At 41.8% G+C, this 26,385-nt stretch overlaps 1 protein-coding gene across 2 annotated transcripts in view; it reads left to right on the forward strand.

Moving 5' to 3' along the window:
• The window catches only part of DOCK4 (dedicator of cytokinesis 4), a 346,430-nt gene that overhangs the window by 238,121 nt on the left and 81,924 nt on the right, over positions 1-26,385 (forward strand). Inside the window, exons 28-32 of one of the 2 annotated variants that reach the window (XM_044280322.1) lie at positions 3,703-3,778; positions 8,311-8,411; positions 8,561-8,619; positions 15,702-15,850; positions 24,544-24,629. In XM_044280322.1, the coding sequence (XP_044136257.1) occupies positions 3,703-3,778; positions 8,311-8,411; positions 8,561-8,619; positions 15,702-15,850; positions 24,544-24,629 (471 nt within the window). The remainder of the gene's footprint in view (positions 1-3,702; positions 3,779-8,310; positions 8,412-8,560; positions 8,620-15,701; positions 15,851-24,543; positions 24,630-26,385) is intronic. The other variant, XM_044280323.1, reaches the window with a different exon arrangement.

The raw sequence follows: 26,385 nt of genomic DNA on the forward strand, positions 1-26,385 counted from the left end.
ACGGAAAACATAAATGGCACATTGTGGAAATTGAGAGCTCATTAGGGTTCAGTAAATTTCCAAACATGAAATCACACAGGTTTTTATTGATACTGTAAATATTCAGCTGACATGGCTTTTTATCTTTTTTTTTTTCCCTATGTATTATGCGGTACTTCAGATACAGCTGCATGCAGAATACTATCTGCAGATTACAGCTATTTAACTGGAGGAGGCACCTGATCATAATAGACTCCATTTATGTGTCTTGTTTGTATTATATATTCATAGCTTTTTAAAGCAGACATGCAAAAATAATTTTAGTTCTGCTAAGTAACGTACGCCTATGTAAATTACTATTTTTGTCTTTGGACTGTACTCTATTCTGAATATTGATGTAACAGTATATTTATGTTTTTAATACAGTTTATTTTTGTGTTTCCAAAAAGTACTTTTTCTAATAAATCATATAATTTATTGCCATTTGGTTACAATATACTACATCTTCAAGATTTTTAGAATACAACATTATAGCAGACAAAACCTTGCAGATATAGAGATATTTCCTTTATCTTTACTCATCTACATACCCTGAGATGCATGATTTGAGATAACCAGCTTTAAAAATAAAAAATTAAAAAGTTTGCAATATTGTGTCACACGATGTTTATCCTATATGTGTCTGTATGTGGCCACGCACTGGTTGTCATTTGAATTGCGGTCTGTCAAGGGTTTTGTTAGTGTGTCACTATATTAAAGGGATTCTGTCACCAGGTTTCACCCCCTCCAGATAAAAATATGGTTATGTTCAGGGAGCTTTAACCATTCCTAATGTGGTCTTATAAATGTAATCTGTAGGCTCATTTTGCTAAAAAAAAAAACGCTATTACTAACCTGTCATTCATAAAAATAAGGTGCCCAAGGGGATGTAAATGGCTCCAAGCTGCCGTCCTCACCTGCTGCCGTTCGTGCCCAGCGCCGCCTCATAATTTTCTGTGACGCCTCCTGCTCTCCCTCCCTTCCCCCTCCTCCTGCTGTAACGCCTCCTGCTCTCCCTTTCTCCCTCCCCCCTCCTCCTGCTGTAACATTGCGATGTTGCAGCAGGAGGAGGGGGGAGGGAGGGAGAGCAGGAGATGTCACAGAAGATTATGAGGCGGCGCTGGGCATGAACGGCAGCAGGTGCGGGCGGCAGCTTGGAGCCATTTACATCCCCTTGGGCACCTTATTTTTATGAATGACAGGTTAGTAATAGCGTTTTTTTTTTTAGCAAAATGAGCCTACAGATTACATTTATAAGACCACATTAGGAATGGTTAAAGCTCCCTGAACATAACCATATTTTTCTCTGGAGGGTGTGAAACCTGGTGACAGAATCCCTTTAAATCACTTATTTTGTAAGAAACTTGAGTCCCTAAATTGTACCTCCAGTTATAAACATGTTTTTAGAAATGAATTGTGCAGGTGAATATAAGAAACTTTGTAATATATCTTATTAAATAATTATGCTACCTAGGTTTCTCAGGGTGCATTACTTCCTTTTCCTGTCACTCAGCCTCTTATCTCTATGAGCACTGGGTCTACAGCCTCAAACACAAAAAGCCTATGTGGAGAGGAGGAGGGATGAGGAGTCTGTTGCTAGCTAGTAAGTGCTTTATTACCTCACTCTGTACAGCCTTATCTTCCTAGATATAGTATAGTCAAAAGTGCTGTGTAGCAGAGCTAAGAAACTGCAGTTTTATCTCTCATCCAGCAGCATCATCCTCCACACTCCTCTCTCCATTGACATCAATGTTAAACACAGGAAACAGCAAAGCAGCCTGATAAAAAGCCAATAATATATATTACAAAGTTTCTTATACTCACCTGCACTATTCATTTATGTAATTTTTTTTTTTTTTTGATAACTGGAGGTACACTTTAACCAAATTTGAGCTCAGGTAAAATGGGGCACATCTGTACTGTTCAGATTGTTCCATAGAAGCAAAAGTAAACCAACAAAGTTGATATCCAGAAGAGCAGGAGTTGGCCATAGTGCAGCAAATAACTAATGTGTGTTGTGTCTGCTCTTCTGTCAGGTCTTAACTCATAAAATCAGGCAACTTATGACATATGGGGATACATTGGAAGTAATCATAAGTTGGGGTCCAGGTGCTAAAACTTCAACTGTCTTAGGATACATTCACACATCAGTTAAAAGCTGCAGTCACACAGCCATTTTTAGAACCATTGCATTCCATGGGGTTATTTAGATTGCAGTTTTTTTAATGATCAGAGAATAGCGATCATCAAAAAATAGGACACGCCCTATTTTTGGTTGTAAAACTAAATGGCCCCATTTGTAATGGACATTTAGACAGGAGTGCACATATTTAAGTCAGGTAAAATGGGTAGATGAGGGAGGCAGGTAGTAGTCTCTGAACACTCACTCTGCACTGTAGGCAGCAGAACCTGCACTCCCAACATCCTGACCTCACAGGAACACGCTCGGAGCGCCAGGTCCTGCTGCCTCCAGTGTGGAGTGAGTTTTCCCAGGACTGCCTGTAGAGAGTTCATTATTTTATATTTTTTTTTATTTGCTGCCACTATCATAGGTGTCTGGGAGCATTATTTATATGGGGACATTTTATTTACAGGGGGCTCTATGGGGCTCTTTATACTGTATCTACAGAGTGCACTGTGGGAGGGCATTATGCATACTGGGGCCACTATGGGGGCCATTATAGACATTGGGGGCACCACAGAGGGCCATTATAGATACTAAGTGTAATATAGTGGACAGTGTTTATACTGGGCACTGTGTGGGGCATAATATATACCGAGGGCACTGCAGGGGTTAGGGTTGTAAAAAAAAGATGCAAAATGTCTGTTTAAAAACAAACTGAAAATAGATGCACACACAGATGGAAAATGGCCATGGAAAAACTCTCGGCAGCACAGGAGAGAAGGAGTCTCTCGCCCCTCCCCCCTGTGCCGCTGCTGCCAATAAGAAGAGAGAAGGGAGGAATCCATGTGTCTTTTTTTTCTGTTTTATTTTTTTCCACGTGGTATCGAGTATCGCAATACTTTATGGTATCGAAATCTAATCTAATCTTTGGTATAGTGACAACCTGAATGTACTCTTATAGAATGTTGCATTTGCAGAGCTGTGTTGAGTGTAAAGCAAGGGAATGCAGTTTAACAATGTTTCTCAATGTATTTTCTGCTGTGTCTCTTGTAACCTTTTTATGGATATCTGACCGCAAAGTATGGATGGCATAGTACAATGAGGGCACCTGAAAACATAGTTAAAGGGTTTATCCAGGAAAAGATATTTATGACATCCTCAGGATAGGTCATCGGTATCAGATCTGCAGGGATGCGTAACCCAGGATCGCCGCCAGTGAGCTGTTAGAACAGGCTTCATAGGCCAGTGACATCGCTGTACATCGGTCACATGGCCTAGCTGCAGCTCAGACCCATTCAAGTGCACTGCCACTATATGATGTACAGCACTGGCCTGCTTTGGTGAGCGCTGCTGCTCCCTGCGACAGCTGATTGGCGGACGTGCTGGACTCGCACTCCCGTGATGTGATAGTTACGACTTGTCCAGAGGATGTCATCATTATCTTTTCCAGGATAAACCTGTTAAATATTTCATGTTACAAATACAAATATAAGCCAGCATATACGATTGATTAAGTGTTTACATAGAATATGTTCTAAATATATTCCTTTTTTTCCTAGTGTCATTATTACAACTGTATTGTATCTTTCCGATGCTCTTCGTAAGAACTTCTTAAATGAGGGCTTTGATTATAAGGTAAGAATGACTCCCAAACTCAGATGCAGAGACTCATACAAAGTGCACCATTATTTTGGTTTGTCATTTATTTTACTTTAAAAAGATGGATAAGACCGTTTATTGTTATTTACAATGTTAATAGCAGCTCTTGTAATTATTATTATTGTTGATGTAGCCGAGTACATCCATACAATGCACGTTGTCTGAACCATCTAATATCTATTACTACAGTTTCCTCCCACACTCCAAAGACATATTGATAGGAACTTGGATTGTGAGCTTCATTGGAGACAGCAGGTGATAATGTCTATAAAGTGCTGCGGAATATGTCAGCGCTATATAAATGCGTAAAATAAATATATGTGGGTAACCTGACTCTCCTATGACTGTAAATGTCAGTGGAAAGAAGGATGAGGCATGTTGAAATCCATTTGTCCTCAAGGGAAATAAGCTGCCATCATAGGTGTCTTTCAGTAGCTTATTCTCCCCCTTCTCTTTTGAGTACACATGCACAGTTGGCCAAGCTCAGCATGCATGTGTATAACTGTTGTCTGAACTAGCCTTTGGCAGACACTATTCCTAAGTATATGCCCAGCTTTAGTGCGGACTATTGGCACTGTAAAAGGAGATGCCATCACTATAGATGTGTGCAGCTGCAAGGAGTTCCTCTAAATATTATTAGTATTGTAATATATATATATATATATATATATATATATAAAATTAGCAGAAGTACTCTGCTTCGCACCGGTATATTTCATCTATTTCATTTAATGTTTCTGTGTGTCATTAAAAGATTTTGACAGTATCCCCCATAACAGTGACCTCTACATTTTCCCGCCCCCTTAACAGTGAACTCCACAGCACCTCACCCCTTAACACTGACCCCCCCCCCCCACAGTGCCCCGCCTTCTTAAAATGGGACCTCCACAGCCAGCCCATCCCCTTAACTTTGACCCTCACAGCAGCCCCTTTAACAGTGAGTTTCACAGCACCCCACTACCTTGACTTTAACCTCCTCAGGGGCCCGCTCCCTTAACATGACCTATACAGTATTCCCCCTTAATACTGACCTCCATAGGGGACCGTCCTCTTATCCTCTTATCTGTGACCTCCACTGTTCCTTGCTCCCTTAACAGAGACCTCCACAGCACCCTTCCCTTTAACAGTGTCTGCCACAGTACTCCGTTCCCTTACAGTGACCTCACAGTACCCTGCTGACCTAGCAGTGACTTCCATAGCAGCTGCCCCTTTTAATAGTGGCCCCTGCCCCCTTAACAGTGACCTCCACAGCGGCCTTCCCCCTTTAACAGTAACATCCACAATGAACGCCCCTTTAACAGTGACCTCTACAGTGCCCGCCCCTTTAAAAGTGACCTCCACAGCAGCTGCCCCTTTAATAGTGGCCCTTACCCCCCTTACAGTGACCTCCACAGCAGCTGCCCCTTTAATAGTAGCCCCTGCCCCCTTAACAGTGACCTCCACAGCGACCTGTCTCTTTAAAGGGAACCTGTCATGTGGATATTTGATTATAATCTAACTAATTATATACAATAATTACCGGTAACTACTAAAAAGTGCCTTAGATGTATTCACTTACTGGTGTGACATATGGTTACCTCATAATATACACACAAAGATGCCACATGCTCATTTGAGTCCAGCGTGATGTCATTGAGTCCAGCGTTTATTTAATTAACAGCTATAGCCACTCCCCTGCCCACCTGCTGCTGATTCATATGGAAAATAACTGTCAATCAGCAGCAGGTGGGCGGGGAGAGTCAGGAGCTCATGAATATTCAGGACTCCTCATTATCAGCTGGAGCTTTTCAATACAAGATTTTGGCAGATTGACTGGGTCAATTAAAGAAAGTGACCCAGCATTTTGCTAAGAGAATCAGTCACTTATTTATGTTGCCCTTAGTTAGGACACCATAAAACTGATGACAGGTTCCCTTTTAAGGCTACGGCTACATAGCGACATTTTGTCGTTCCAATGTCGTGCAACAATTTTTATAATGATAGGTTATGATGTCGCACTGCGACATGCTTTGACTTTGACACGACAGTCACCAAAAATCCATCCAATATAGATGCATGTAGCAGCGTAGTTGTTTTTTATGTGTTATGCGACTTATTGTCGTTGTGTAGCCCTAGCCTAAAGCTGACCTACAGCAGTAAAGTAACATGGCTGGCAGTGGCGTCACTAGGTCAAAAGATCCGGGGCTTGAGCCTGCTGCCTGCCTGGTAGCATTCCAGGGTGGCAGGTGGCAGGGCTCTTAATTGATTGGTCCCTAGCTTGTGCAGCCAGTGGCGAATCATGGAAACAACCAAACCAATCCCCCCCTGACCAGTACCGTGGGCTACTGGCGCCGGGCGAAGGTTTACTCATTCAGGACTCACAAGCGCAGCGCACAGCCACTGACTGCATAGGCGAGGGGGGGACCCGGCAGAGGCAGAGCGTGCAGGCTGGTGGCAGAGTTGAAGACTCACTTCACACTGCATGCCTGCCTGCGCGCCTGCTGGACCTGGTAGCAAGGTGAGGGAGGCAGCACGGCAAACTTTAACAGTGTGTCAGCCAGAGCCTGGTTGACTAGTTAGAATACTGTGCAAGAAGAACTGTTCCCTCTCCCTCACCCTGGCCCCAGTGCCCTGCTGAGCCTGTTACTGGAATAAAAAAGTATGTACCTTACCCAGCGGGGGATTTGTTGATGGCACTGTTAAGGGTGGGGGGTCTGTGGATGGCACTGTTATGGGGAGGGGGATCTGTGGATGGCACGGTTATGGATGATCTGTGGGGTTGCCCAGGCGGCTAGGCCCTTCACTGTAGTTATTAACCCCATTCAGCAGTCCCCCGTTCACTGAAGGGGGGACTGACGAAAAAGGTTAATAACTACTGTGAAGGCGCCCCCCCCCCCGGTGATGAGGGCGTGGCTTCATGGGATGGGGGCGTTGCTTCACGTGGGCTCGTGCCCCGGTTCTCTTCAGACCCTAGCAACGCCCCTTATAGCTGGGTTGTTAAACCTGGAATAAAACTATGTGTATGTGGAGACTAAGAGCCTACGAGCTTCTATTGGCTGATAACGGACATGTGACCGTATGTATGGCATTTGGGATATGAAGAGAGAGACTTGCAGGCTTGTATTGGCTAATGCAGGTCATTTTTTGGGAATATCTCAGGAACGGTACAGCCTAGAGAGTGGAGACCCGGTCTAAAACCTTCCCGGACACCTGTTGTACATGTGTGCCAAATGTGGTGAAGATCAGTTCAGTCGTTTGGTCGCGCATAAAGAACAGACAGAAACTAATTTTTATATTATAAGAGATATGTTACTGTATATTTTTGAAACCATGTAAAAGAAATATTGTCTGTGGTGCTTGTAAAAACCAATCACAACACAGCTTTAATTTTGTAAAGTGCACTTGAAAAATGAAATCTTCGCTGTGATTCATTGATATGGCGAGGAAAGACAGTTTAATAACTCTGCCCCATCATTTTATTTCTAGCTTAACTTAAAGGCTGTTTCCATCTGTCCCATAGAAATGAATGGGAGCAGGGACCGCACGTGCACGGTGCGCTGTGCGCTCCCGTTCATTTGTATGGGAGCAGCGCTTGGTGGTGAACGGTTTCCTGGGGTCCTCCAGCCACAGCTCTCCCTGTTCCGTTCTCCAGAGGTGGGACCCGCACCTATCAGACAATGGGGGGCCTAGCGATATGCCCCATTGTATGTGATGGAAATACCCCTTTAGCAAGGTTGTGTCAGCTGGAGAATTTCTTCTTAAAAGGAAGCCAGTCTGACTCATCAGATCGCTGCAGTTCCAGTTTTTGAAGGGTTTCCCTATCTCAGATATTCATGGCATATTGCTTGGATATGCTATAAATGTCAGATAGGTGCGGCTCTTAACTCTGGGACCCATTCCTATCTCTAGAACATCCCCCCCAACATTAAATGGGTATTCCCATATCATCCATTGATTGCATATAGCCAGGATATGCTATCAATGTCAGATAGGTGTGCGTTCCACCTCTTGGACCTGCTCCTGTTTTCAGAAAGGGGCTCCCAAAATGAAGGGTGAACCTGTCAACAAGTTGTGCCTGGCACAGCAGCTCAGCTCCACTTGAGTCAATGGGGAAGAGCTAACAAACCACATGCAACCTATGGTCAGGTGTGGTGCTGTTTTTGGAAGAAACAAGCCATGTTTTTGTTATATGGTGCATATAAAAGCAAACAACTGCAGCTTAGTTTTGGAATTTTTTTTTTTTTACTTATGTTCATTAAGTTTTGTTATCACAAAAGGATTTTCAGAGAGTTTTAGAGCACACCAGTGGTGGATTGCCATTGCTGTGGTACTGAATAGGCAAAGGTATCCTCTGGGAACAGTAAGGAAGGACATATACTTATTGGATCTGGAAGAGCGAGATAGAGAGCATAGCCACATTCTCCATTTGAACCTATACACCAATTTGAAAGATGAATACACCTCTATTACAGCATACCATTGCCGAGTATATGCTATTAAGTGCTTGTGTTCGTAATTTTTTCACACAGATATGGGATTCATACTTTTACCTTGCAGTCATCTTCATAAACCAGTCTTGTTTACAGCTGGAGATGTTTACCCCTTCTAAGATGAAAAAAGTGCTGGAGAAGTAAGTGTGAACTGGAGTTTTTAACTATTCTAATTATTATTGAGTGTGGTAGTGAATTTGGCATCTCCAGGGGTACATTTGCACACAGTGGAACACACAGAACAACTGATACTGTTTTATGGAACATTTTGTATTTCTTATCTCTTTAGATATGGGGACATGCGTGTGACAATGGGCTGTGAAATCTTCAGTATGTGGCAGAATTTAGGTAAGGTGATCCTTCATCTATTATGATGTGGTATTTTATAATGAAACTGCAATGACTTGATGTCAACAGCCGTGTGATCATTAAAGGGAACCGGTCACCATGAAAATTCAGTATAATCTGCCAGAAACATGTTATAGAGCAGGAGGAGCTATGGAGATTGATAATTTTATGGGAAAAGATTCAGTCTAGCCCGTATTTACTTCCTTTAAATGCTCATGCTGGGTTTTGAAGGCAAGGAGACGGTCCTATCAGTGACTGACAGCCTCCCCTCTATGACTGTGTATACAGAGATAGCTGTCAGTCACTGACTGAAGACAAGGAGACGGTCCTATCAGTGACTGACAGCCTTCCCTATATGACTGTGTATACAGAGATAGCTGTCAGTCACTGACTGAAGACAAGGAGACGTCCTATCAGTGACTGACAGCCTCCCCTCTATGACTGTGTATACAGAGATAGCTGTCAGTCACTGACTGAAGACAAGGAGACGGTCCTATCAGTGACTGACAGCCTTCCCTATATGACTGTGTATACAGAGATAGCTGTCAGTCACTGACTGAAGACAAGGAGACGTCCTATCAGTGACTGACAGCCTTCCCTCTATGACTGTGTATACAGAGATAGCTGTCAGTCACTGACTGAAGACAAGGAGACGGTCCTATCAGTGACTGACAGCCTCCCCTCTATGACTGTGTATACAGAGATAGCTGTCAGTCACTGACTGAAGACAAGGAGACGGTCCTATCAGTGACTGACAGCCTTCCCTATATGACTGTGTATACAGAGATAGCTGTCAGTCACTGACTGAAGACAAGGAGACGTCCTATCAGTGACTGACAGCCTTCCCTCTATGACTGTGTATACAGAGATAGCTGTCAGTCACTGACTGAAGACAAGGAGACGTCCTATCAGTGATGATAGCCTTCCCTCTATGACTGTATATACAGAGATAGCTGTCAGTCACTGACTGAAGACAAGGAGATGGTCCTATCAGTGACTGACAGCCTTCGCTCTATGACTGTGTATACAGAGATAGCTGTCAGTCACTGACTGAAGACAAGGAGACGTCCTATCAGTGATGATAGCCTCCCCTCTATGACTGTGTATACAGAGATAGCTGTCAGTCACTGACTGAATACAAGGAGACGGTCCTATCAGTGACTGACAGCCTTCCCTCTATGACTGTGTATACAGAGAGAGCTGTCAGTCACTGACTGAAGACAAGGAGACGGTCCTATCAGTGACTGACAGCCTTCCCTATATGACTGTGTATACAGAGATAGCTGTCAGTCACTGACTGAAGACAAGGAGACGTCCTATCAGTGACTGACAGCCTTCCCTCTATGACTGTGTATACAGAGATAGCTGTCAGTCACTGACTGAATACAAGGAGACGGTCCTATCAGTGACTGACAGCCTTCCCTCTATGACTGTGTATACAGAGAGAGCTGTCAGTCACTGACTGAAGACAAGGAGACGGTCCTATCAGTGACTGACAGCCTCCCCTCTATGACTGTGTATACAGAGAGAGCTGTCAGTCACTGACTGAAGACGAGGAGACGGTCCTATCAGTGACTGACAGCCTTCCCTCTATGACTGTGTATACAGAGATAGCTGTCAGTCACTGACTGAAGACAAGGAGACGGTCCTATCAGTGATGACAGCCTTCCCTCTATGACTGTGTATAAGGAGATAGCTGTCGGTCACTGACTGAAGACATGGAGATGGTCCTATCAGTGACTGACAGTCTCCCCTCTATGACTGTGTATACAGATAGCTGTCAGTCACTGACTGAAGACAAGGAGACGGTCCTATCAGTGACTGACAGCCTTCCCTCTATGACTGTGTATAAGGAGATAGCTGTCAGTCACTGATGGGACTTTTTTCAAAGCCCAGAATGAGCAGGAATTTAAATGAATGAAACAAGTTTTACTGAATCTTTTCCCACAATCTGCTCAGCTCCACCTGCTCTATAAGATGCTTTCTTCAGCTCATAACCCATGTTCAACATGACAGGTTCCCTTTAAGTGGGCATAGTTCACTTTCCTGGATGAAAAGATTATACACTTCAGCAATACTTTCTGCACTGATTTGTTACTGCAGTCTTGACAGCTGTAAGTGACTATTACATGGTTTGGTAGAGGATTATCTCATGCGTACATCTGTTTCTGACTCATTATTGGTGTCGTTCTATCATTCTGCAAGGAGAAACTGATTAAATGAGTTAAAGTAGAAACATAGATTTCTATGTTGATTCCTGTTCGGGGGGGGGGGGGGGGTTTGGATTGTTATCCAAGTCACAGTTCTAGACAAACACTCATAAATGAATAGCTCATAAACAGTTGGACCATTCGTGTCTTTTATTGAGCACACTGCACACGTTTCCACAATGCAGGGAGAGGTAAGTGAAACCTTGAATTTAATAACCTGTACAGCTTAGCAGCTATCGCCTCCACCGTATGTTTTCTGTAGTTTCAAGGCAAAACATTGAGGAGGAATTTTGAACCATTCCTTCCTGCAAATGTGTTTCAGTTTATAAACATGTATGGGATACCTTGCATGCCCAGCTCTTTTCTTGTCATGCACCAGCCTCTTGGGTTTAGGTCAAGACTCTGATTTGGGCATTCTAAAACAAAATTCTAAAAATGTTCTTCTTCAACCATTCTTTAGTTGATTTTCTGGTGTGATTGTTGTGTTGCTTCATCTCTTCAGCTGGACGTCATAGACTGCTGCTCTTGCATTCTCCTGTAAAATGTTTTGCTACATGTTAGAATATATTTTTCTCTCACAAGGCTTCTATGCCCTAAGGCAACCAAACAACCCCAAACCATAATGCTTCACAGTCGGGATGAAGTTCTGGTGCTGGTGTGCATTGTTCTTTTTTGTAGTTTTGTGCATTTGTGCTACAAAGTTACAACTTTGTCTCATCTGTCTATAGAACATTTTCTCAGAAGCATTGTGGTCTCTGGCAAACTTGACATGTGCTGCAATGTTTTTGGGCAGCAGCAGTTTCCTTTGTGATGTCCTTCTGTGAATATCATTGTTGTTGGGTGCTTAATATTGGACTCATGAACAGAGGATTTTTCAGCTTGTAGGCCTTTTGCTGTTACCTTAGGGTTCTTTACCACCTCATCGAGATTGCCTGGAGTGATCTTTATCAGGATGCCCTCTTTTAGGGACAATTGAGTAATTTGCTTGTAGACCCTGTTTTTTTTTTTTTTTTTTTAGCAGTGCTTTTGTAGCTTCTGGTTTATGGTTCTCACTAATCAATTTTGCTTGAAGGGATTCCGTCACCAGTTTTATGGAGTCCTAACTAAGTGCAACATAAACTAGTGACAGGTCTCCTTAGCAGGATGATGGGTCACTTTCTTCAATTGACTCAGAATTCTGTTAAAATCTTGTATTGAACAGCTCCAGTACATGCTAAACGAGTCCTGATATTCATGAGCTCACGGCTCTAACCACCCACCTGCTGCTGATTAGTATGGACAAAACTGTCAATCAGAGGCAGGTGGGTGGAAGAGCCGTGAGCTCATGAATATGGGGACTCATTGGAATCGCTGGAGCAGTTAGAACCTAGCAGCATAAAACTGCTGACAGATTCCATTTAAGAAGATTTGTCAGTAACCAGGCTTTGTGTGCATTTATTTAATAGCAAAGTACCTGTGAAGCCCACATTTCCAATCTCATGTCCTTTGGCTGAGAAGTTTCAACCCTCAGCTCTTGGAAAAATCATTAATACAGAGGTTCACTTACTTTTTCTCCCTGCATTGTGGATATTTACTCACTATAAGACTGAAAGATGCAACGGTTTGTGTGTTTTTACTTTAGTTAGATTGTAATTGTAATTTTATTAGTAATTTATGGAGAAATCCAGGCATCTCAAAGGATTCATTTACGTTTTCTTGTGGCTGTCTAAGCATGGCATAGCTGGTAGTTATGACGGGTTCTTCGGGTTATAGATAGGAATCAGTATTGTGGATTATCCAGAGTTTTCTTAGAGCTAAATTCAGAATATTACAATAGAATTGCTGGACCTGTACAGGTGAAACTCGAAAAAAATGTAATATCACGCAAAGTTCATTTATTTCAGTAATGCAACTTAAAAGGTGAAACTAATATATGCGATAGACTCATTACATGCAAATCGAGATATTTCAAGCCTTTATTTGGTATAATTTGGATGATCTGGCTTACAGTTTATGAAAGTCACAATTTTGAGGTACCCTTTGCTCAGGGGATATGGGTTAATTAGCTGACTAGAGTGTGACACTTTGAGCCTAGAATATTGAATCTTTTCACAAAATTCTAATTTTAAGCTGCATTAATGCAATTCCTTTTAATTTGCATTACTGAAATAAATGGACTTTTGCACGATATTCAAATTTTTCGAGTTTCACCTGTAGATGTCTACTAGGCAAATAATTTCAATCCAGTTATGCATCATAAACACAGAAACCTACCCAGAACAGGAAACTTTAGAGATTTTATTTAAAAAAATAATAATAAGTTCACAATTTTCATCTATCTCCCCTTTTCTGGGATACATTCCCACTTTTTCTTCAAAGTATGGAAGAGATCTCACTAACGGCATTGAGAACAATGTATGTATGGGGGCCACAGGACCCTGAATGCAGATGTCAGGGCAAAAAAGACTTCGGCATGTTAAGGTACTTTCACACTAGCGTTGGAAGAATCTGGCAGACATTCTGTTGCCGGAACTGCCTGCCGGATGCGGAAATCCGTATGCAAACGGATATCATTTGTTTCTGGATCCGTCTGATAAATGCATTGCAATACCGGATCCGTTTCTCCGGTGTCATCCGGAAAAACTGATCCGGTATTTATCTTTTTCACAGATTTAATGGTCTACGCATGCGCAGACCGGGAAACCAGATCTGTTTTTCTGGAACACTTGGTACCAGATCCAGCATTAATACATTTCAAATGGAAATTAATGATGGATCCGTCAATCTGGCGAGTGTTCCGGAATTTTGGCCGGAGAAAATACTGCGGCATGCTGTGGTATTTTCTCCAGCCAAATAACGTAAAAGGGACTGAACTGAAGACATCCTGATGCATCCTGAGCAGATTTCTTTCCATTCAGAATGCATTGGGACAAAACTGAAGCGTTTTTTTCCAGTATTGAGCCCCTAAGACGGAACTCAATACCGGAAAACTTAAACGATAGTGTGAAAGTACCCTTAGATTTCAACATGCCATTTATTTGTTCCCATGATAGATAAGCTGCTGCCAGAGGTGTCTGGCAGTCGCTTATTCCCCTTATTCCCCTTTCCCCATTGAAATAAACATGTGCACTTGGCCGAGTTTGCCTCGTCTGTTTATATCCGAGTCGAGAGAAATAATTGTCAGCAGAATGAGCTGACAAGTATTTAAGATGTATGGCCACCTTTAAGGAGGACCTGCCAGTACTCCTGGCATATGTGATTTAGTTAAAGGGTTATGCCATGATTGATGTTAGAAAAAAGTAAAAATCGGACATCATATACTGCTGAAACTAGAAAAATTAGAATATCATACAAAAGTCCATTTATTTCGGTAATGCAACTTAAAAGGTGAAACTAACATATGAGATCGACTCATTACATGCAAAGCGAGATATTTCAAGCCTTTGTTATAATTTGGATGATTATGGCTTACAGCTTATAAAAGCCCAAAGTCACAGTTTTGAGGTACCCTTTGCTCAGGGGATATGGGTTAATTAGCTGACTAGAGTGTGACACTTTCAGCCTAGAATATTGAACCTTTTCACAATATTCTAATTTTAAGCTGCATTAATGCAATTCCTTTTTAATTTGCATTACTGAAATAAATTGACTTTTGCACGATATTCAAATTTTTCGAGTTTCACCTGTAGTATAAAGCTAGAACCAGCCCTGTACCGCATCTGGGTCCAGAAATCTCCATATTCACTGATCCAGTTAGGCTACTTTCACACTTGTGTTCAGAGCGGATCCGTCTGAGACTGATCCGCTCATATAATGCAGACGGTGGCTCCGTTCAGTACGGATCTGTCTGCATTATAATGTTAAAAAATTTCTAAGTGTGAAAGTAGCCTGAGCGGATCCGTCCAGACTTTCAATGTACAGTCTATTGGGGACGGATCCGTTTGAAGATTGAGCCATATTGTGTCATCTTCAAACGGATCCGTCCCCATTGACTTACATTGTAAGTCTGGACGGATCCGCACGGCCAGGCGGACACCCGAACGCTGCAAGCAGCGTTCAGGTGTCCGCCTGCTGAGCGGAGCGGAGGCTGAACGCCGCCAGACTGATGCATTCTGAGCGGATCCGCGTCCACTCAGAATGCATTAGGGCAGTACGGATGCATTCGGGTCCGCTTGTGAGCCCCTTCAAACGGAGCTCACAAGCGGACACCCGAACGCTAGTGTGAAAGTAGCCTAACTCTGCTCTAAAGCCTGGCAGCTCAGGGGGTGTGTCCTTTCTGCTGCAGCTCTTTCCCTGTAACTGCTGCAGCTTCTAACAGAACGTATGGCTGGTGACAGTTGTAAATTTAAACTGAGCATTTTCGACCAGTTCAGTGAGACGGACAAAAAAAAAAAAAAGGAGAAAAAAAAAGCCACACACAGCATTTGGCACCATACAGATACATTTTATTGAATAACCTTTACCACTTGCACTCCCGACAAAATATCCGTGCTGGAGCGTCTTTTCTTAGAATTCTCTGTTACGCCATTCCTCTGTTATTCCTTATGGAAATCTATAAATAAATTGAATAGTGGATGTTACAATTTCACTTGTCAATTGGGTGTGTCCAGTCAATGCTGACAATGCCAGACTTTAATGGGACACACAAGGGGAATGCTAACACCGAATTTTCAAGGCACCGCACAGTGCTCGAAGGAAAACGGCTTCATGTTACATCTGGCTTCTGTGCGTTTCTACTGCCAAAAGAATAAAACCTAGATAAATGGAAAGTCTGCAATATTTCTAACCTATAACCTCGTAGAAAGTCGGGCTTTGTCGTTTCTCTCTTCTTATGGTAGTATGAAGATTTATAGTTGTTCATGTAACCAGTGAATGGAAACGGTTCTTTTTCAGGTGAACACAAACTGCATTTTATCCCAGCCTTGATCGGTCCATTCCTAGAGGTAACATTGATACCCCAACCTGACTTGCGGAACGTAATGATCCCTATTTTCCATGACATGATGGACTGGGAGCAAAGAAGAAGTGGCAACTTTAAACAGGTAATGAGAAGAATATAGAAGAGTTATTCTGTAATACAGGTACCTAGACCTTGCACATACAGCATGCTAGTGTAAGTATGGTCAATCCTGCAATATGGGCATCAAAGGCAAAGCTGCTCAGCCGCAGGCTTATTTCACTTGAGCGATACAGAATGAGTCTGTCTGTTCTGGGAAAACTGCTTGTTTTGCATATAGGTTTAATCAGTTTTGTCTACGATTGCATTTGGTGTTTCAGTTTTGTTCCGCGTGGATGCAATCAGTTTAATGCGTGAAAAACAGAATACTAAGGCCGAATGCACACGGCTGTGAGCGGTCCGTGGTATCCCGGCCTGGCATACTGCTGAGAGCGTGAGCGCACGGCGTCATTGGTTGCTATGACGCTGTGCGCTTCATGCCGCCGCTGCACTACAGTAATACACTGGTATGATCTATACGAGTGTATTACTGTAGTGCAGCGGCGGCATGAAGCACACGGCGTCATAGCAACCAATGAAGCCGTGCGCTCCTGCTGTCAGCAGGATGCCAGGCCGGGTTACCACAGACCGCTCACAGTCGTGTGCATTCGCCCTAACACTCCATACTTTGGTATGTTTGAGGAAGCTGGAGTACCTGGAGGAAACCCTTCACAAACACGAGGAGAACATACAAGTTCCATGCAGATGTTGCCCTTGGTCGAATTCCAACCCAGGTCCCCAGTTCTGCAAGGCACCAGTGCAACCTAGCAACCATCAGTGAAAAATTAATTGCATCTGGATACCTTTTTGTTTTTAATTCAAGCCCTATTCATGCTACTTTTCCCCACTCACGCCAGGTCTCATTCATCATTTTCTTCTCCAGTTTTAGGCATAGAAAATTGTCTAAATGTAAGTCAGCTAGGAAGCTAAAGGAAGTCTAAAACACTAGTCTTAATAAATGACCCCCTTTGTTCTTTGGCATCCAGTATGACACACCAAAGAAAACAGGTTTGAACATATTTGGAGTGTGTTTAGGTAATCATAAATTTCCGTTTGACATTGGTTTACATGAAACTTCTTTTTGAATCTTTTATTCATTGTATAGGTATGTGAATATACAGCATGGTGGCTCAGTGGTTAGCACTGGTGCCTTGCAGAACTGGGGACCTGGAATCCAACCAAGGGCAACATCTGCATGGAACTTGTATGTTCTCCTCGTGTTTGTGAAGGGTTTCCTCCAGGTACTCCAGCTTCCTCAAACATACCAAAGACATATTGATGGGGAACTTAGACTGTGAGCCCCATTGGGGACAGCTTGATGCAAATGTTTTCATGCTTGTCAAATCATATCATGTTTGGCATCTGCAAAACGGCAGACATCCACTCAGCCAATACTTTTTAACACCGCCATATACAGAAGTCAGAGCTTCTAGATTTAGACTCTTCGTTGATCAAACTGTTTACTAGCTGTAATGATAATTTTTAGTCCTCCAGAGTGAGAGTTTCTCGTCTTAGCTACATTGTATTTGCATATTAATCTTCTGTTAGGCAAGGTGTTCCATTTTTCTTTCAAAGTGAAGTACTTTTGGTGTTCATGGCTAAAGAGCTGTTTCACCAGCACACAACACTTGATTCCAAACTATATCGAAGTGTTTTGCGACATACTTTAGACATTCATCTTTGCAACTCTACTCCCATGGAAAGCAAATGTTTCTGCAGGGCCTCAGCATTGATGTTGACTTGAGACATTTATGACCGATGGATATGCCATACATAATAGGATTATAGGTGAGAACCCTATTAGAAGAACAAAAGTCCTCTGGTCCCTATTAGGCAAGCCGATACAGCGGTTGCATATCAGAGGAGACTCGGGGGGAAGACAAGCAGCTCGGGGGCAGCTACACAAGTGTTGCAGAAAAGGGCACTTGCTCAACTTTTTCCATAACTGTCATAAACTTTATAACCCAGAGTCACACACATGCTGACACAGGTCTTTTCTTTTTTTTTTTTTTCCGGCTACTGACCCCTTGGTTTGCCTATTCTCATGTTATATGGCACCCTACACTCTAACCTATCTCCTGTAGCTATCCCATAAATGGCTGACATTAGAATAGCACTTGAACCTTAGTACCAAAATTTCAATAATGTGGTCCCCACCAACTGAAGGATTCGTCGGTGTCTTCTGTCAGGTCCTTCCTGTATAGGAGCTTGTACAGTGAATGACTCATGACCCCCACTGCCTGGGACCTCAGTGTTCTGGCAGGTAGAGACATTTTAGAAGATACCTGGGAATCACCTGATTGATAGTGGCCACACAGCTGAGACTTTTGGGACTGGGGTTGGTACATCCGCTCTTGGAAATGGCTGTGTTTTTACTTTCTGCCCTTGAACTATTAGTCAGCAATTCAATATGTTTACCGATTTTCATTTAGTGTTATTTTGTTTGTCAGGCTGCAGTGGTATTTTAGTGATCACAGACTTGTATACATTGCCAGTATCAGTTTCAGGCATTTTATTGATCAAGAGACATAATCTTGGATCGAAGTAGCCTGTATTTATTTAGGCCAAACAATTTTGACACTCCAGTACGTTTTCCTATTTTCCAGCTCAGAGGTTTGCTAAGTGTTCCAAGTACTTTTGCGGCTCCCACTCGATTTTTCTCCTGCTGTCTGAAACCATTTCTTTACACCCACCATCATGCTGCTCCATAGGAACATCGATTTGAAACATTGTTTAACGCACACAAAATAAATGACTTTGATTTCTATGCAGGAGGAATGCTGTTAACCCTTGGACTGATATCCTTCAGTCCATGGTGATGGGAGCAGTTGCTTAGTGTCCCCAAATGAAATAACCCTGCGTGCTTAAAATAAGTGGTATTTGCTCATTCAGATTACTCCTCCTTGATTAACATTGTGAGGAGCCGCATGTGAAACCTAACTCTATTACGTTATGTACAGAATGACTTTGTTCTATAGGTTTATTCTAAAGGAGTATTCAAAGGCTTGCCTTTTCCCTGAATAAGTGAATGATGGGTCCGAATGTGAATTCCATATATAGCGCTTGTATGCCATTTTTATTTCAGAATAAGCACCAGAAAAACATTACATTCTTAAACTGATAGACTAAGTATGGTAGGAATGTTCTAAGTCATTCCTGAGGCACAAGATGTTTCCTGGATCCTGGATTTAGTTTGTGGAGGAAAGTCATATGATACACAGTCAAAATAGCTTAATAGCAATGTAGTTCATAGCTTGAAGCTTGTGAACCCCGATGGTAACAGAGCCCTCGTCTGCCATCTTTCTTTTATAACACTGGTCTCTACTTGTGTGGCAAATGTGCATCTGCTACATCTGTACCTCCTATAGCTGTGATGGCGAACCTCTGGCACTCCAGCTGTGGTAAAACTACAACTCCCAAGATGTACACTTGCTTATCCTTTCTCAGAACTCCATAGAAAATGAAAGGAGCATGTTGGGAGTCGTAGTTTCACCACAGCTGGAGTACCAGAGGTTGGCCATCACTGTGACCTATAGCTATGCCCCTAGACAATAGAATTATATGTAGGATTGTAGTTCATTGAAAATAGGTGCAACTAGGTTTGTCCTGGGCAGAGTTGGGGCTTGGAGCTTTTTTCTATAGAATTTTTGTAGAAAGTAGAAGAGTTTCCCACAACAGATATAAGCCGTAAAATATTTAGCAATAAAATATTTAACCCCTTAGGGACACAGCCAGCTTTCACCTTAAAAGGAACATGTGAGAATTTTTTTTTCTGCCAGTTAAAACCAGAAAGTGACGCAGATTCTTTTTTTCTAATCTGATTTTATTTTCTGATTGCAGATTATTTTATTCATATTTACTGATGATTATGGGGGTGGCCATCTTGTCTGAGCTGTTCTTAACAGCATTTAGAGATATGCTTTACAGCAGCCAGAACCAACTTCATTTTCACAAGGGGTAACAGGAGAAAAAGCACCCCACAATTTGTTACCCTTTTTCTCCTGAATATATATGTAGATATATAACTAGGTAGACCCTGAGGAACCTCTAGAGTGGAAACCCCCCAAAAAGTCATCTTATTTTGGAAACTACACCCCTCAAGAAATGTATTGAGGTGGACAGTGAGTGCTTTGACCCCACAGGTGTTCCATAGAATTTAGAAACACTTGGCTGTGAAAAATGTAATTTTTTCCAATAAATGGTTGCTTTTGCCCCAGATTTTTCATTTTCACAAGGAGTGACAGGCGAAAAGCACCCCATAGTTTGCTACACATTTTTTCCTGAATACGGCAACTCCCCATATATGGTTGTAAACTGAAGCATGGGCACACTGCAGTGCTCATAATTGAAGGAGAGCAATTTAGCTTTTGGAGGGCAGATTTTGTTGGAATGTTTTTTGGGTGGCATGTCTTATTTGCAGAGCCCCTGACATACCAATACAGTGTTAACCCCCGTCATCCCCACTGGTGTTTTACAGAGTTTAAAAAAAAATTAGTTTCATTTTCACAAGGGGTAATAAGACAGAAAGCAACCCAAATTTTGTTACATCATTTTTCCTGAGCAGAGGCTCTAAGGTGAAATGAAAAAAGAAACCCCCCAAGATGTGACCCCATTTTAGAAACCACACCCCTCACAGAATTTACCAAGGGAAGTAGAAGGTGTTTTGCAAAAATTTATGCACAACAGATGGTGCAAAGCAAAAATTGCAATTTTTCCACAGATATGGTATTTCAGTGCCAAATATGTTGTGCCTATCCATGGCCCTAAGCATTTGCCTGGCTGTCCACCAGGGCTTAGAAGTAAAAGAGCAGCATGAGCAATGTGGTGATTTACACCGCTTGTGCTGACGACAGTGCAGGCTCTGGGGTAAAATCATAAATGGAACCCGGAGAAGTTACCCTATTTTGGAAACTACAACCCTCAAGGTAATTATTAGGGGGTGGAGTAAGAATTTTGACCCCACAGGTGTTTTAAAAAAATCTATTCAGAGTATATAGTGCAAACTGAAAATTGCAATATTTCAACTGTTGTTCCATTTCAGTGCCCAATGTGTTGTGCCCATCATGTGCCAGTGTGAAAAGTAAGCCCTCTTATCATTCTGCTGTGTTTCCTGGCTTTAGAAACAGCCTACATGTGGCTCAGTTCTTTTCCCTAAACATATGAGAGGGCTTCGGGAGTATTAAGGGTAGAGTGAGCATTTTGGCGCCACAGGTAGTTTGCAGAAATTAATGAGAAGGGGATGGTGCAAAATGGAAATTGCAGATTTTGCGCAGGTATGTTTTTTTTTTTTTTAGGAGTTGCCATTATCAATGGTTCTCTTTTGGGGTGCATACGACTTTTTGATCGCTTTTTATTTTGCTTTTTGGGAAGCAGGATACTGAAAAGGCAGCAATTCTGCCATGGCTTTTGGGGTTTTGTTATTGCGGCATATACTGTGTGGGGGAAAGATGACATGTTATCTTTATTCTGCTGTTCAGCATGATTACTGGAACATCAATTTTATCCAGTTTTTTTTTATGTTTTTGTGTTGCTACTTTCTGAGAGACATATTTTCTGGCATTGTTTTCATGGACGCGGCAGTACCTAATATTTCTTCTTTTTTTTTTTTTTTTTTTTTTTCTATTTTTTACATTTGTAAAGGGGGCACTTTTTTGTACTTGAAACTTTTATTTTAGTCCCACTATGGGGCTTTAACTTTTGAAGGTCTGATCCTTCTTTCTGTGCAGTACAATACATGCTGTATTTTACTGGTTTTAAACTGTCAGTATTACGCAGTTTACATAGGCTTCTGTACATGCAGGTCCAGAGGCAGCCTCCAGGCACCATGGCAACCATTGGCTGATGGTGTGAGAGAGGGAGACCCCTCCTGTAAACCCCTTAGATGCCGCGGTCAGCTTTGACTGCAGAATCTAAGGGGTTACTCTGCCGGCACCTGAGTTTTCAATGATGTCGGTGGATACAGCAGGGATCTGGCTTTCAATAACAACCAGACCCCTGCCCTGAGAACACAGTTTATCTGCTCTCTTAATCAAAGCACCATACATATACAGTGGGATATGCAAACATTTTTTTCACTGCACTGTACATGTATGGTACTCGTCATCAAGTGGTTAAGTTTTTTTTTTTCAATGACTTTCAAAAAATTTTTTTATTAAAATAGGAACTGCACTTCCTGTCCTGGAAACACTAGAAAAGATCTGCTCAGAACTCTTTGACCTAACTGATGACCCACTTCGGCCACTGATTGGTTGAGTAGGCCTTTCCTAACATTTCTAGTGTGTTGAGCAGGGACAGGAAGTGCAGAGGAGTCGAAACTGGAGCAATGTCGGAAGACCAGGGGCAAGGGTTTGGTTTAGCTGAATATTTGTTATATTTAGTCTGAATTTTAAAATTTTTAAATAGTCATATACAAAGGAATCATATTCAGTACCTGTGAAGTAGAAACCATTATGCAAATACCCCTTCTACTAAAGCTTTTGTGTGGAAACCTGTCAGTTCTGTCCTTAAAGGGGTTGTCTCACTTCAGCAAATTGCATTTATCATGTAGACAAAGTTAATACAAGGCAATTACTAATGTATTGTCATGTAGTGATTGTCCATATTGCCTCCTTTGCTAGCTAGATGAATTTTTCCATCACGTTATACACTGCTCATTACCATGGTTACGACCACTCTGCCATCCAGCAGTGGTGGTCATACTTGTACGCTATAGGAAACAATACTAGACTATGTGCACTCCCGCTGTCCAAGCCTCCAGAGAGGTCTGCGCTATTTTATTGCGAAAGCATGACCACCCCTGCTGGATTTGAGGATGGTCATAACCATAGAAACGAGCAATGTATAATGTGATGGAAAAATTAATTAAGCTAGCAAAGAAAGCAATATGGAAAATCACAATACATTAGAAAGTGCCTTGTATGAACTTTCTGTAAATTATAAATGCCATTCGCTGTAGTGAGACAACCCTTTTAATGGGGCACACAAAATAAGAGCACTTCAGGGCAGACTTACTAGTAGTGTTGCACTTTACACTGTCTAGCAATATGAATCCCAGTCTTAATATTAGAAAAATGTACAATTTTGGCACATAGAGTATTGTAAAGCCTGCGGTAGATTTACTCTAGAATTCTGACTGTGTGCCAGAATTTTATCTGTGCACCAAAAATATGTCTGTACTCCAAAATAAAGTGTGCATACATTTTCTAGTTTAGACCACCTATGAGGTGGCATAGTTGTGCTCCACAAAACTTTGGCTGATGGAGGAGCATTTGGGCCATGCCCCCTTTCCGTTAGGCCATGCCTCTTCCTTTTGAAGCCACAACCTTGTCGAGAACGGGGTGAAAAGGTTAGAAAAGTGTGTAAAACAGTACACGCCAGGTTTTTTGTAAATCCATGCATATCAGGTTTTTGGCACAAAATGCGCCAAAGAACTGACACCTTTTTAATACTAAATCTGCCTCATGGAGTACTCAGATGAACCACTTGCGATGGCTAAAGAATCCTTTTAATTATAATGTCAGGATACATGTTATTTACACGGTGCAGTATAGGGACTGAACAATATATGGCCAGGTATGAAGATTCTTCTTTTTGTCTATATTATGATATTTTGTGTTACTTTTAACAGGACCTTCCAAGACATTTTTACTGATGACCTATCTTGTGGATGGGTCATAATTATCTGATTGGTGGTGTTCCTCGAATTGAGGTGAATGGGTATGAGCTGCGATACCAAGCACAGGCACTATCAAATGGATGGTGCTGTGGTTAGTGAGCAGAGAGAAGGCTGCGGCTCTACTACAAGCGCCTTCTTGAACAGCTGATCGCCGGGGGTCCTGGATGTCGGACCCTCACAGATCAGATACTCGATCAGTAAACATATCTTGAAAAAAAAAATACTTTAAATTATTTTTGTGTCATATACCGTATGTCAGGGCAGCTATATATTTAACTTGGCTCCTATTCCCTGAATAAATTGCACCATTAATAAATACAGTGTTAAGAGGATGTCTGAATGCAGCGTAAAGCTCAGAATCCCAGCAGCTTCTTCCTAGACAGGTCACACTCCATATTGACTAAATATAGCGCCTAGCCAAGTCTCAAAACCCGGTCTAATAAGTCAGTACCTGAATTTTGAACTCTGCACTGCAGCTGGTCCAGACCATCCGTGTTTGCTATTGGAGAACTGTAACAGCAGCTTGTAGAAGACATTTCTCCTAATGCTTGCCTGCAAATGTTCTATGCAATTAGAAGCAAACTTTCGATATGTTTTCACTTTTGGGGATAGCTTCCCTTTTCCGATATCAAATCCAAGGAGTTGTTCCTGAAGTGTAAGACACTGATATTGCAGGTTACGTTAACTCAGAACGCGCCAAGGTCATCAATAATTAGCAAAACATTGGCATATGAAGAATATGAATGTGCTGAAAGGCGCAGTGCATGAGATGAAGCCCTGCAGGAAAAGGCAATCTAGTGTTGGCTGCACTCCTTTTTATTAGGATCCATATATAGCTAGCTGCCTTAGCGTCAGCATCAGCTCATGCTACTCGGCTTGTAAAGTCACTTTGCTCCATTAGTCCTGAGAACGTTCTGAGGGAATGGTGACAGGTTAACACGGGGGACAATATGACCTATGACAACTGGATGCAGAATTTTGCTCAACAGAGCACACGGCGTGCACTAAGCCCTGGAGGATTCCTGGCAAAGTAAAACAAAGCACCTTTTATGTTTGTCTTTGAGGTTGAAGCAAAGCTAATTGATAAGCTGGATAGCCTGATGTCGGAAGGAAGAGGTGACGAAACATACCGGGAGCTCTTCAACAGTATGTAAGTAACATTCAGTGTTATATTTTAATTGGATTTATGATTGTTCAGTATTTAGGACTTTGACATATATGTGCCATCTGCCGAGTACAGTAGTAGTTCATTACTGAAAGAAGGAAGCTACTGTATGACTGTGTGTGGGAGGTGAGTTGGAGTTTATAAGGTTTTCTAGAGAAGGTATAAAAAATAAGGTACCAGCAGATGCTTCATTACATGTGTTGGTTTAAATAGCCAAGAAAAATGCTATTTGTCATCAGTGGAGCTTGTGTGTGTTTGTATCTTACTAATTATTTGTTGTTTTTAGTGCTGTCGTACTGGGTTGTTAGGATTATATATAGATATTATAATCCTTGTTGTCCCAGGATTGTTTGTGCCAGCATATGGGCAAGCATACTATTCCTGCGTAGGCATCTGCTGGTGTTTGCTTTCATCTACCTGCTTTGCATGTACTTTAATACAGACACCAAGTCCTTGGGCATAATCTCTGTTTAATGAAATACCTTGAATATTTGACCGCACTGCAATAGGCTCTACTAATATATTTGTGTACCATTCTGATCATGTATCACTGTAGACATTGTTTGCAGAGGATGCAGTTTTATACCCAGGCAGAAAATGTACCATAAGATCATTATTTGCCATGATTTGTAGCAGTAAGAAAGGCCGTTTCAGGATAAATCCGACGGAGCTAGTACATCTTTTGAGGTCTATTTCGGAAAACATATATTTTTGTTATGTGGGCAGCAGCTGGCACTGGCAAACTGAATGCAGCTGCCACCTGTGACAAATTTTAGTACAGGAGGAAGAAAGACCTTGTCTTTGAAGGAAGTTGATGACATAAGTTGCAAGTGCTTTAAAGTTTGATATTCACTGATCTATAGCATGGAACGTTATCTGAACCTGGGAATAACTTCAGAGGCATTCTCCATGGCCTGGCGTTTTTCTAAGATACAGTAGACACTTCCCTGGCCATGAATTTGTGTTATTTGAGTGAATGAAGGTTTCCATGAAAGTAGCAGAGAGCCCAATTCAGGTTACTTCTGCCTAAGCTGCCATGACAGTCCAATTACTGTGGGGAAAAAATGTTTCATCATGACTGCTGCAATTAAAAGAAATATTTGTAATTGTAATAATCATTGGGGTTACTTGTGACATGTCTGATGATAAATCTAAAGTATTAAAGTGCGTTGTGGCCAAGTGGAGACATGTGGTTTACAACTGCATTGACTACTATATGTATAAATCTCTATATATCACATGTTCTACATGTATGTTAGTTTATCATCCACATAGTGGATATGAAAAAAGCATCCAATAATTTTGTTCTAGATTTTTTTTTTTTTCTTCTACTAGTAGTTAAAAGCACAACAAAGATGATAACCAGATTGAGAAACCAAAATGTATCTGTTTACCTAGTTGTTTGAAGTACATACATACATTGTGGTTAGACCATTATTGTTGAAAGGTTAGTAAACACTGAACAGAGAGGTGAAGCACCTCTGTGGAGGACATCTATCTCAGTCAACCACCTCAGTACTGTCCTGTGACTTGTCGGAGAATAAGCATAGCAGCTTGCGCACACTGTAGACTTACTGAATAAAAAAAGCGTGTAAAGGGTTCTCTCTGTTTTAAAATTCTTTGTCAGCCCCTGTGTTTCATATTCACTTGAATTCCCATGTTACTGTGGTGTCTTGCATACCTAGGATTGTCCTGCAAATAGCAGTGTTAATGAGTATCAAAGCATTTAAGAAATCTCCAA

This window comes from Bufo gargarizans, chromosome 2 (genome assembly GCF_014858855.1).
Source record: "Bufo gargarizans isolate SCDJY-AF-19 chromosome 2, ASM1485885v1, whole genome shotgun sequence".
NCBI lineage: Eukaryota > Metazoa > Chordata > Amphibia > Anura > Bufonidae > Bufo > Bufo gargarizans.